The sequence below is a fragment of the Carassius auratus genome, unplaced genomic scaffold (genome assembly GCF_003368295.1).
Source record: "Carassius auratus strain Wakin unplaced genomic scaffold, ASM336829v1 scaf_tig00039876, whole genome shotgun sequence".
Taxonomy (NCBI): domain Eukaryota; kingdom Metazoa; phylum Chordata; class Actinopteri; order Cypriniformes; family Cyprinidae; genus Carassius; species Carassius auratus.
The window spans coordinates 90,001-103,902 of record NW_020526546.1 but is presented as its reverse complement, the minus strand read 5'-3'; the positions used below and the strand labels follow the sequence as shown (position 1 = coordinate 103,902).

Here is a 13,902-nt window from a genome sequence, read left to right as displayed (position 1 = left end):
TCCAGTAATGCTGAAATAGTGTTTCTGTTGAAATGAAGTGAAATCAAGCCCAAATCTGCTCAAAAGCTTTTCTCTCTATTAGATAAAGCTGTTTCATTCAGTATTCAGTGCAAATCTTGCCAAACTGAAACAAGCTTATGTCTTATGAAGTACAATGTTTTCTGCAATGCTGTAAGACAGTTTTTAATGTGTTAGAAGTTATATGCACAAAAACTAATGTTAGGACTTCAATGATCAAGATTGTCAGTTTACAGCTTTCTGAGTCCAGTAATGCTGAAATAGTGTTTCTGTTCAAATGAAGTGAAATCAAGCCCAAATCTGCTCAAAAGCTTTTCTCTCTATTAGAGAAAGCTGTTTCATTCAGTATTCAGTGCAAATCTTGCCAAACTGAAACAAGCTTATGCCTTATGAAGTACAATGTTTTCTGCAATGCTGTAAGACAGTTTTTAATGTGTTAGAAGTTATATGCACAAAAACTAATGTTAGGACTTCAATGATCAAGATTGTCAGTTTACAGCTTTCTGAGTCCAGTAATGCTGAAATAGTGTTTCTGTTGAAATGAAGTGAAATCAAGCCCAAATCTGCTCAAAAGCTTTTCTCTCTATTAGATAAAGCTGTTTCATTCAGTATTCAGTGCAAATCTTGCCAAACTGAAACAAGCTTATGTCTTATGAAGTACAATGTTTTCTGCAATGCTGTAAGACAGTTTTTAATGTGTTAGAAGTTATATGCACAAAAACTAATGTTAAGGACTTCAATGATCAAGATTGTCAGTTTACAGCTTTCTGAGTCCAGTAATGCTGAAATAGTGTTTCTGTTGAAATGAAGTGAAATCAAGCCCAAATCTGCTCAAAAGCTTTTCTCTCTATTAGATAAAGCTGTTTCATTCAGTATTCAGTGCAAATCTTGCCAAACTGAAACAAGCTTATGTCTTATGAAGTACAATGTTTTCTGCAATGCTGTAAGACAGTTTTTAATGTGTTAGAAGTTATATGCACAAAAACTAATGTTAGGACTTCAATGATCAAGATTGTCAGTTTACAGCTTTCTGAGTCCAGTAATGCTGAAATACTGTTTCTGTTGAAATGAAGTGAATACAAGCCCAAATCTGCTCAAAAGCTTTTCTCTCTATTAGATAAAGCTGTTTCATTCAGTATTCAGTGCAAATCTTGCCAAACTGAAACAAGCTTATGTCTTATGAAGTACAATGTTTTCTGCAATGCTGTAAGACAGTTTTTAATGTGTTAGAAGTAATATGCACAAAAACTTATGTTAGGACTTCAATGATCAAGATTGTCAGTTTACAGCTTTCTGAGTCCAGTAATGCTGAAATAGTGTTTCTGTTGAAATGAAGTGAAATCAAGCCCAAATCTGCTCAAAAGCTTTTCTCTCTATTAGATAAAGCTGTTTCATTCAGTATTCAGTGCAAATCTTGCCAAACTGAAACAAGCTTATGTCTTATGAAGTACAATGTTTTCTGCAATGCTGTAAGACAGGTTTTAATGTGTTAGAAGTTATATGCACAAAAACTAATGTTAAGACTTCAATGATCAAGATTGTCAGTTTACAGCTTTCTGAGTCCAGTAATGCTGAAATACTGTTTCTGTTGAAATGAAGTGAATACAAGCCCAAATCTGCTCAAAAGCTTTTCTCTCTATTAGATAAAGCTGTTTCATTCAGTATTCAGTGCAAATCTTGCCAAACTGAAACAAGCTTATGTCTTATGAAGTACAATGTTTTCTGCAATGCTGTAAGACAGCTTTTAATGTGTTAGAAGTTATATGCACAAAAACTTATGTTAGGACTTCAATGATCAAGATTGTCAGTTTACAGCTTTCTGAGTCCAGTAATGCTGAAATAGTGTTTCTGTTGAAATGAAGTGAAATCAAGCCCAAATCTGCTCAAAAGCTTTTCTCTCTATTAGATAAAGCTGTTTCATTCAGTATTCAGTGCAAATCTTGCCAAACTGAAACAAGCTTATGTCTTATGAAGTACAATGTTTTCTGCAATGCTGTAAGACAGTTTTTAATGTGTTAGAAGTTATATGCACAAAAACTAATGTAAGGACTTCAATGATCAAGATTGTCAGTTTACAGCTTTCTGAGTCCAGTAATGCTGAAATAGTGTTTCTGTTGAAATGAAGTGAAATCAAGCCCAAATCTGCTCAAAAGCTTTTCTCTCTATTAGATAAAGCTGTTTCATTCAGTATTCAGTGCAAATCTTGCCAAACTGAAACAAGCTTATGTCTTATGAAGTACAATGTTTTCTGCAATGCTGTAAGACAGTTTTTAATGTGTTAGAAGTAATATGCACAAAAACTTATGTTAGGACTTCAATGATCAAGATTGTCAGTTTACAGCTTTCTGAGTCCAGTAATGCTGAAATAGTGTTTCTGTTGAAATGAAGTGAAATCAAGCCCAAATCTGCTCAAAAGCTTTTCTCTCTATTAGATAAAGCTGTTTCATTCAGTATTCAGTGCAAATCTTGCCAAACTGAAACAAGCTTATGTCTTATGAAGTACAATGTTTTCTGCAATGCTGTAAGACAGTTTTTAATGTGTTAGAAGTTATATGCACAAAAACTAATGTTAGGACTTCAATGACCAAGATTGTCAGTTTACAGCTTTCTGAGTCCAGTAATGCTGAAATAGTGTTTCTGTTGAAATGAAGTGAAATCAAGCCCAAATCTGCTCAAAAGCTTTTCTCTCTATTAGATAAAGCTGTTTCATTCAGTATTCAGTGCAAATCTTGCCAAACTGAAACAAGCTTATGTCTTATGAAGTACAATGTTTTCTGCAATGCTGTAAGACAGCTTTTAATGTGTTAGAAGTTATATGCACAAAAACTTATTTTAGGACTTCAATGATCAAGATTGTCAGTTTACAGCTTTCTGAGTCCAGTAATGTTGAAATAGTGTTTCTGTTCAAATGAAGTGAAATCAAGCCCAAATCTGCTCAAAAGCTTTTCTCTCTATTAGAGAAAGCTGTTTCATTCAATATTCAGTGCAAATCTTGCCAAACTGAAACAAGCTTATGCCTTTTGAAGTACAATGTTTTCTGCAATGCTGTAAGACTGTTTTTAATGTGTTAGAAGTTATATGCACAAAAACTTATGTTAGGACTTCAATGATCAAGATTGTCAGTTTACAGCTTTCTGAGTCCAGTAATGCTGAAATAGTGTTTCTGTTGAAATGAAGTGAAATCAAGCCCAAATCTGCTCAAAAGCTTTTCTCTCTATTAGATAAAGCTGTTTCATTCAGTATTCAGTGCAAATCTTGCCAAACTGAAACATGCTTATGTCTTATGAAATAAAATGTTTTCTGCAATGCTGTAAGACAGTTTTTAATGTCTTAGAAGTTATATACACAAAAACTAATGTTAGGACTTCAAATACTCAAGATTGTCAGTTTACAGGTTTCTGAGTCCAGTAATGTTGAAATAGTGCTTCTGTTCAAATGAAGTGAAATCTAGCCCAAACCTGCTCAAAAGCTTCTTTCTCTGTGAGTTAGAGCTGATCCATTCAATGTTCAGTGCAAATCTTGCCAAACTGAAAGATGCTTATGTCTTATGAAATAAAATGTTTTCTGCAATGCTGTAAGACAGTTTTTAATGTGTTAGAAGTTATATGCACAAAAACTAATGTTAGAACTTCAATGCTCAAGATTGTCAGTTTACAGGTTTCTGAGTCCAGTAAGGTTGAAATAGTGCTTCTGTTCAAATGAAGTGAAATCTAGCCCAAATCTGCTCAAACGCTTGTCTCTCTATTAGAGAAAGCTGCTTCATTCAATATTCAGTGCAAATCTTGCCAAACTGAAAGATGCTTATGTCTTATGAAATGAAATGTTTTCTGCAATGCTGTAAGACAGTTTTTAATGTGTTAGAAGTTATATGCACAAAAACTTATGTTAGGACTTCAAATGCTGAAGATTGTCAGTTTACAGGTTTCTGAGTCCAGTAATGTTGAAATAGAGCTTCTGTTCAAATGAAGTGAAATCTAGCCCAAATCTGCTCAAACGCCTCTCTCTCAATTAGAGAAAGCTGCTTTATTCAATATTCAGTGCAAATCTTGCCAAACTGAAAGAAGCATATGTCTTATGAAATAAATTGTTTTCTGCAATGCTGTAAGACAGTTTTTATTGTGTTAGAAGTTATATGCACAAAAACTTATGTAAGAGCTTCAATGCTCAGGTTTGTCAGTTCACATCATTCTGAGATCACTAATGCGGAAATAGTGTTTCTGTTGAAATGAAGCGGAAACAAGCCCAAATATGCTAAAAACCATCTTTCTCAGTTAGAGAATGTTGCTTCATTCAATGTTAAATACAAATCTTGCCAAAATTAAAGATGCATCTGTCTAGTGGTTAGAAATGCTTTTTGCAAGACAGAAAGACAGTTTTTAATGTGTTAGAATGCCTATGTACATAAACTTATGTTCGAGCCTCAATGTTCGGGTTTGTCAGTTCACAGCATTCTGAGATCACTAATGCTGAAATAGTGTTTCTGTTGAAATGAAGTGGAAACAAGCCCTAATATGCTAAAGACCATCTTTCTCAGTTAGAGAATGTTGCTTCAATCCATGTTAAATACAAATCTTGCCATAATGAAAGATGCCTCTGTCTTGTGATTAGAAATGCTTTTTGCAAGACAGAAAGACAGTTTTTAATGTGTTAGAGTTCCTATGCACATAAACTTATGTTAGAGCCTCAATGCTCAGGTTTGTCAGTTCACAGCATTCTGAGATCACTAATGCTGAAATAGTGTTTCTGTTGAAATGAAGTGGAAACAAGCCCAAATATGCTAAAAACCATCTTTCTCAGTTAGAGAATGTTGCTTCATTCCATGTTAAATACAAATCTTGCCAAAATGAAAGATGCTTCTGTCTTGTGATTAGAAATGCTTTTTGCAAGACAGAAAGACAGTTTTAATGTGTTAGAATTCCTATGCACATAAACTTATGTTAGAGTCTCAATGTTTAGGTTTGTCAGTTCACAGCATTCTGAGATCACTAATGCTGAAACAGTGTTTCTGTTGAAATGAAGTGGAAACAAGCCCAAATATGCTAAAAACCATCTTTCTCAGTTAGAGAATGTTGCTTCATTCCATGTTAAATACAAATCTTGCCAAAATGAAAGATTCCTCTGTCTTGTGATTAAAAATGCTTTTTGCAAGACAGAAAGACAGTTTTATTGTGTTAAAATTCCTATGCACATAAACTTATGTTAGAGCCTCAATGCTCAGGTTTGTCAGTTCACAGCATTCTGAGATCACTAATGCTGAAAGAGTGTTTCTGTTGAAATGAAGTGGAAACAAGCCCAAATATGCTAAAAACCATCTTTCACAGTTAGAGAATGTTGCTTCATTCAATGTTAAATACAAATTTTGCCAAAATGAAAGATGCCTCTGTCTTGTGATTAGAATAGTCAGAGCTTCAATAGTCAAATATGCTAAAAAACATCTTTCTCAGTTAGAGAATGTTGCTTCATTCCATTTTGAATACAAATCTTGCCAAAATGAAAGATGCCTCTGTCTTGTGATTAGAAATGCTTTTTGCAAGACAGAAAGACAGTTTTAATGTGTTAGAATTTCTATGCACATAAACTTATGTTAGAGCCTCAATGCTCAGGTTTGTAAGTTCACAGCATTCTGAGAACACTAATGCTGAAATAGTGTTTCTGTTGAAAAGAAGTGGAAACAAGCCCAAATATGCTAAAAACCATCTTTCTCAGTTAGAGAATGTTGCTTCATTCAATGTTAAATACAAATCTTGCCAAAATGAAAGATGCCTCTGTCTTGTGATTAGAAATGCTTTTTGCAAGTCAGAAAGACAGTTTTTAATGTCTTAGAATGGCTATGCACATAAACTTATCTTAGAGCTTCAATGCTCAGGTTTGTCAGTTCACAGAATTCTGAGATCACTAATGCTGAAATAGTGTTTCTGTTGAAATGAAGCTGAAACAAGCCCAAATATGCTAAAAACCATCTTTCTCAGTTAGAGAATGTTGCTTCATTCAATTTTAAATACAAATCATGCCAAAATGAAAGATGCATCTGTCTTGTGATTAGAAATGCTTTTTGCAAGACAGAAGGACAGTTTTTAATGTGTTAGAATGCCTATGCACATAAACTTATGTTCGAGCCTCAATGTTCGGGTTTGTCAGTTCACAGCATTCTGAGATCACTAATGCTGAAATAGTGTTTCTGTTGAAATGAAGTGGAAACAAGCCCAAATATGCTAAAGACCATCTTTCTCAGTTAGAGAATGTTGCTTCAATCCATGTTAAATAAAAATCTTGCCATAATGAAAGATGCCTCTGTCTTGTGATTAGAAATGCTTTTTGCAAGACAGAAAGACAGTTTTTAATGTGTTAGAGTTCCTATGCACATAAACTTATGTTAGAGCCTCAATGCTCATGTTTGTCAGTTCACAGCATTCTGAGATCACTAATGCTGAAATAGTGTTTCTGTTGAAATGAAGTGGAAACAAGCCCAAATATGCTAAAAACCATCTTTCTCAGTTAGAGAATGTTGCTTCATTCAATGTTAAATACAAATCTTGCCAAAATGAAAGATGCCTCTGTCTTGTGATTAGAAATGCTTTTTGCAAGACAGAAAGACAGTTTTTAATGTGTTAGAATTCCTATGCACATAAACTTATGTTAGAGCGTCAATAGTCAGGTTTGTCAGTTCACAGCATTCTGAGAACACTAATGCTGAAATAGCGTTTCTGTTGAAATGAAGTGGAAACAAGCCCAAATATGCTAAAAACCATCTTTCTCAGTTAGAGAATGTTGCTTCATTCCATGTTAAATACAAATCTTGCCAAAATGAAAGATGCCTCTGTCTTGTGATTAGAAATGCTTTTTGCAAGACAGAAAGACAGTTTTAATGTGTTAGAATTCCTATGCACATAAACTTATGTTAGAGCCTCAATGCTCAGGTTTGTCAGTTCACAGCATTCTGAGAACACTAATGCTGAAATAGTGTTTCTGTTGAAAAGAAGTGGAAACAAGCCCAAATATGCTAAAAACCATCTTTCTCAGTTAGAGAATGTTGCTTCATTCAATGTTAAATACAAATCATACCAAAATGAAAGATGCCTCTGTCTTGTGATTAGAAATGCTTTTTGCAAGACAGAAAGACAGTTTTTAATGTGTTAGAATTCCTATGCACATAAACTTATGTTAGAGCTTCAATAGTCAGGTTTGTCAGTTCACAGCATTCTGAGAACACTAATGCTGAAATAGTGTTTCTGTTGAAATGAAGTGGAAACAAGCCCAAATATGCTAAAAACCATCTTTCTCAGTTAGAGAATGTTGCTTCAATCCATGTTAAATACAAATCTTGCCATAATGAAAGATGCCTCTGTTTTGTGAATAGAAATGCTTTTTGCAAGACAGAAAGACAGTTTTAATGTGTTAGAATTCCTATGCACATAAAGTTATGCTAGAGCCTCAAAGCTCAGGTTTGTCAGTTCACAGCATTCTGAGATCACTAATGCTGAAATAGTGTTTCTGTTGAAATGAAGTGGAAACAAGCCCAAATATGCTAAAAACCATCTTTCTCAGTTAGAGAATGTTGGCTTCATTCCATGTTAAATACAAATCTTGCCAAAATGAAAGGTGCCTCTGTCTTTTTAAATACAATGTTTTTGCAATGATGTAAGACAGTTTTTAATGTGTTAGAAGTTATATGCACAAAAACTTATGTTAGAGATTCAATGCGCAGGTTTGTCAGTTTTCAGGTTTCTGAGACCACTAATGTTGAAATATTGCTTCTGTTCAAATGAAGTGAAAACTAGCCCAAATCAGCTCAAAAGCTTCTCTCTCAGTGAGAAAAAGCTTCTTCATTCAATGTTCAGTGCAAATCTTGCCAAACTGAAAGATGCTTCCATCTTATGAAATACAATGTTTTTGCAATGCTGTAAGAACAGTTTTTAATGTGCATTTATCATTATTATTGCATGTAAGTGTTGGGGTGGGCAGAAGATGCAACTCATCATGGGGTAATCTTAATTTTTGAGGAGTAATTCTTAAATTTTTCTTCTCCAGAGGTGAGATCTTCGAGCAGCTGTTCGACGTGTGCAGACATTGCAGAATCACTGAAAGAAACTGTACTGGACTGTTAAGTTAGTGATGCTATAAGGTGGTAGTTCACCTGTACCTCTTTTTTATTATTATTGCCATACTTATGTCATAAAAGATCATGGTAAGAAGGTTGTATCTAACAATAACAATCATAACGCCATAAAACAGTAAATAAAAATTTGACGTGTTCATCATAGTATGAGATAATAGTATGAGATAATTTTTTTCCCCCTGATACTATACAGTCATAAATCATATAAATGTAACACCAATGAGCGGATGGTATTCAACCATCTGTTCCATATTAATGAATCCTGACCCTTTGACACATTCTACACTCAAAGACCAGAACGTGAGTTAAAGAAAAAACAAGGACCTTCGTTTTACAACCCTCTTACAACATAACTCACCACCCTGGGCGCCGCCATGAGGGCAACGTCCTGGCGTGGATGAGAGTTATAACACCTTGGAGACTATCCAGAGATACAATACCGAACTTCAAAGGGAAGACCAACACCCAACCTTTTTACTCGCAGCGATCACACATTCCAGTGAAACAGACGCACACACATTCAAAAAACAGGCACAAGCATTTTTGGCTAGCCCATGGGCCTTTTTACTAAAACTACCTCTAAATGTATCTTAATGTCTCCCTTTTTGTGCTCAAATGTATGTATGCGGCATAGTGGAATATATGAATGTTACGGTGTGTTTAATGCAAACTTTATATGCATTTAGTTAAGAATAACTCTGTATCTCTGTATAGGGGATTGGTAAAATCATAGTTCTTGGTGTCTGTATAATCGTAAAAACACGACTGTAACGAATCTTGATAGCAAATTACAAAAAGATGCATTGTTTCAGAGGAACGATCTTGCTTAAGAAAAATGTTTAATTTTGTCATTGCCATAAATTAGACCAGTGGGCGGAGATCAGCAAACAAAGAAGATTTTTCCTGCCTCAGTTTGTTTACACTTCATTGGCTCATACTGAAAAATAGGTGTAAACCTGGTCTTACGTAAAAGCTCAGGGAAACCTGTATTCTGGGCATTCCGCCAGAGAGAAAAGGGGGTTCCCAGCTTTGAAACCAGACTTAAAGAAGTTCTCCGTTTATTCTTCTTTACTTTTCGTTTCATTCTAAGTTTTCTGTATTGTCTTCGGATATTTGACTTCGTTCAATTGTCTTCACGAGCCAAACGAACTTAAGTCTAATCATCTTTTGGCAAAGTTTACCTTCGCGTTAACCATCGAGCTCACGCATCATCTGCTCTGGAAAGAACCGCGGTGAGGCCGCACGGACGGACAATTTGAGCGCAGCTACACACAAGAGCCAGATCAAAGCAAGTACTTTCTTATATCGCAACTAAAATTGCTGTTTAAGGTTGTCTATTCCATGTTTGTGAAATTATTCAATGACTTGGGGTCTCTTGCAAAGTTAACTGTTTGAAATTGTCACGCTGAGATTGGTTCTCACTTTCACTTTCTCTCCCTCTCTCTCTCTCTCTCTCTCTTTATCTCTCTCTCTCATTTATCTCATTATTATTCTTGCTCGTTTACCTTGTTTAAATTGTATTTTCGTTTTGCTATATACTCATATTTACTCCGTGTGAATTGTAGTTATGTACTCTTTAGTCTGTTTTTATTAAATCCTATAATTTGCTTGAATTGAATTGTTTTATTGCTCATTGAGATCGAAGTCCCTGAATCGTGTGATCTACGCTACGAGCTTTGTTTTATATGAATTAATTTCAGTAATCTTAGTAGTACAGACACAGAAAATATTGTTTTTTCCTGATCAGAAGATTAATATTTCTTTGAGTTTGTAAGAAGGGTATTTTTATTGAATTTTGATAAGGAAGTCTAGCTTCCAGTTCGCTGGACGAACAGATTTTCTAGAGTAACTTAAATTAATTCTAGTAAAGGTTACCTTTAAATAATTAAATATTCCCTCTTTGGGTAATTTAATATTTGTAAGCAATAAGCATGTTATATTCATAGACTCATGAATATTCACTTCATTTGAGTTAATTATTCCTCAGAAAGTGATTGTTGCTACATAAATTAATTGAAAAAATATTCTAGAGATAACGATTTTGGGTTTTCTAATTCTATTTAAAAAAATCACATTAGTGGAGTTAAAAATATAAAAACTTAAATTAACAGTATTGGCTATACTACATTCTTCATTATCAAGATACTTACAAATACATTCATTAAACCTGTCACTCATATCTTTTAAGTTTTTACGCTCGTTTTAACTTTGTAGGTCACATGATCAACATAGCGGATGATGGAAATCCAAATCGCATTAATGCTTCATACACAAATACGCATTCAGGCTGTAGAGTATGTACTCTTTTATCACTTGTTAAATTAGTTCTTATTGAAATTAAGTGCCTAATTAAAGGGTATGTGGTTTTGAACGTAGCCCGACAAAATCTCGTTTTGAATACCAAAACCCAGATTTCAGCTGGTTTTGGAAAAGAATGTTGTGAGAAGATGTTTTTGTTTGATTAAAAATAAAACACAGCAAACACATTTTTGCAATATTTTTATTTATTTATTTATTTTTGTCTGAAATTACAGCAATATATCCATAAATACCTAATTACTACAATCAACAAATAATATATTACATTACAATGAATTCAAACAAGTACATAAAAAAAAAAAAAAAAAAAAAAAAACTGCATTCACAGCATCTAATATCCTCCATTAAGTTTGGGTGTGACTGTGTGCGCGCGCATTGGGCAGGTTTGTATATTCTCTCATCAGGCAGTGGTAGCACTTCATGTGAAGCAGGCACAGGCACACACACACGAAGTGATCACACTGATGGCACGCCTGCTCGGGGTCATCATAGCCTAAATAAATGGCAAGCAAACTCCTCACCTTTGCTTCAAAGATGCATTTGAGATACCCCTTGCACTAAATTCTTATAAAAAATGTCTATAACTTCATGGTGTATGTGGTATTGCATACATGGGATACATGTGATGTGATGGAGGTTGGGTTAAGTGGCAGGAAAACAAACAGGTGTGTCATTCCTAGATTTTACATCATCTAAGAGAATAATATAAAAAGGTAGAAAATTAAAGATATTACAAGCAGTCACCATTAATTTAAAGCCCATATTAATATGTTTTTTTTGTCAATGACTTATGGTTATGTTAAAATGCATCATTCAAAAGCAATGGATATATAAATAAAAATAAAATCTTGGCAAATAAGAACGTCTTTGGGCAAAACATTTTTGTTTTTTTTGTGAGGTATGGGGGAATTGTTCTACAAATTAACTCTCATCAGGACTGACTTCTCGGTTGCTTTCAACATTTTGGCATGCCACCTCTAAAAATTTGGCACAGTAATTGTCAATGGCAAAAATGTTTTGTATATCAAACAAATTATAATTCTTATTGTACAACAACATTTATGGATAAAATTTTTGTGCAAGTCTGTTCCTGGCAGACTGGCATCACTTAAGCCCTTTTGTGTACACAAGTGAGATATAGATTTCAGAATATCGCATTCTAGTAAAAAAATGCCCTTTAATTGATTGAAACAGAAATCCATAAAGCATCTGCATGCTGCTTCATTATATAAAAAAAAAAGAAAAAAAGAAAAGAAAAAAAAGCCAAAAAAGTCAATTTAGCAGTCTGGAACCTTGAGATACGAGTGACCACTAGCCCAGGGGTTCCCAAACATTTCCATTCTATGACCCACCTAGACAAGTATGATCTATTTCATGACCCACCAAAATATTTGAGATAAAAAAAAAAAAAAAAAATTGACATTACTTTAAGCCTAATGGTAATTAAAAGTTTGATATGACAGAAATGAAGTATTTAAGAAAAATAACCATTTTATTTTAGAGTACAACTGTAAAATTTCACTACTAATATTATATTATAAGTTTTAATTTCTTTGTTTACAGATGTTAAATGAAACGTTCATTAAAAAAAAACATGAAACAGGCTCACTCCAGTGAACTGTAATCTGCGCTGTGAGTGTTGTTAAACTCATTGCGGGGTTCAGATCAGAAAAAGCATTCATGATTCTTCAGTGTGTAGGGGAAAGCGCAGCACAATCCAACACATTTTTTTTTTTTTTTTGAAAAGCAGTGTGGAGATTAAAATAACACTAAAAAACAAAATGACAAATTTACTTCGGTCAGAAATTTACTTTTGCAATTGTTAAATAAATGTTCAGCAATATATATCTTCAAAAGTTTTTTAACTTTGGCAAAAAAAAATTCTCTATATAGAGAATTTTGTAAATTTTGTTATGTGGAAATGTTTAAATCTTGTTGTGTTACAATTTACCCTGCATTTGTGCCCCTGCTCATCCCATACATGTGAAATGCTTTTTAGAGACCATTTCCTGGATGAAAACAGTGCAGAGTCCAAACAGACGACAGAAATTAATGAACATAGCCTACTTGAAACTGTTTTCAGAACATTATAATTGTCTGGTGTATAAAATCTCTTGCAGAATACAGCACATTGCAGTGAGCAAGTTCTTTCCTCTTTTAATAATGCGGACGGATTGAACCTTTTAATAATAATGTTGTGCTGACATCCTCACTGTTATTACAACTTGTGCACGCTAGCTCTTCAAAACACACCACGCATGTTTTTAATAGCGAACTTAATTTCAATTTGAAAATCACACTAAGGGTATTGCAATTCATAATTAACGTTGGTAGGCTATATCATGCAGCCCTCGACTGAACTGTGTGAGTGTGCGTGTATTAAAACGCAAATTTAACTGCAGCCAAGTGACTTTGTGTGACCCACCTTGTTCAATTCTGCAACCCACAGTTTGAAAACACCTGCTATGTCATTAGAATTCAGGGCTCATGTTATACTGTAAAGTATGGCCTTTGGGGAAAAAAACGTTGGCATACTTCCTGGGGCCTACTTTAGTCCAGGTAAAAAGGAAGTGATATTATCACTCCACAAAGTCCTGAAAGGCATATTCTGACCAGCAGCAGAGCAAACATTAAACGTAAACCTTCGAACACCCAAAAGCATTAATATATTAGAAAAAAAAGGCAGGCTTTTATTTTTTTTAAGAATTAAAAACATACAAAATTATTTTTCTGTTGTTTTGAAATTATTTACAATACAATGCTGAAGCACCTCTTTAAAAAATCTTTATTCTAAATATAGAAATAAAACTTTCTTTTATTTATTTGATGTTTTCTTTTTTCCTTCCCTAGATCATAAAGAGTAGTCTGTCATAACAGTACCTCCAGATAGTTATTCAGGTTTTTTGTCTTTAAGTGCATTTCTAGGAATGACCTCCATGGTAAAGAGATGACAGATGGGCTAAGCTGCATTTCGACTGGCATTTTTCTTTCTCTATGATGCAGTATGACTGTCCCTGCGAGTTGGAGGCATTCAGAGGCTTTGACGTGTGTTGATGAGTGATTTAGCCCATAGAATGTGGAATTCTGGGGCCAGATCTTCTGTTCCTCACCATCACTGTCCAGGCTCTCGGAGTGGCCTGAACATGTGTCTGAGTTTGGGGGTTTGTAAGGGATGTGGAAGGTTGTCTGACTGGGCGGTCGATGGTGCCATAGAGTGTCAGCTGGGTGGATAGCCCTTGAAATGACTCCTAGACCAGAGGCTCTGTGGCAGCATCAGGCACTTCTTAAAGTGCTCCAGCTCTGCCTGTAGGTTCTCGCTCTCAGCCGAAAGCTTCTGCTTCTGAGACATCAGCTCCTACAGAAAAAATTTTACACATTGCATGTCTGTGTCTGGACAGAATCTGGCATCCAGGCTGGATCTAATATTATTGGCGCGGAGGCATGACCTG

At 34.6% G+C, this 13,902-nt stretch overlaps 1 protein-coding gene across 1 annotated transcript in view; it reads right to left on the bottom strand.

Annotated features, from left to right (window-relative positions):
• Nucleotides 1-11,032: 11,032 nt before the first annotated feature.
• LOC113084272 (genetic suppressor element 1-like) overlaps nt 11,033-13,902 on the bottom strand; it is a gene marked incomplete at its 5' end in the record, with an annotated part of 73,798 nt that continues 70,928 nt past the window's right edge. The window contains one exon of the mRNA XM_026254809.1: nt 11,033-13,808. Within this exon, the coding sequence (XP_026110594.1) occupies nt 13,671-13,808 (138 nt within the window). The remainder of the gene's footprint in view (nt 13,809-13,902) is intronic.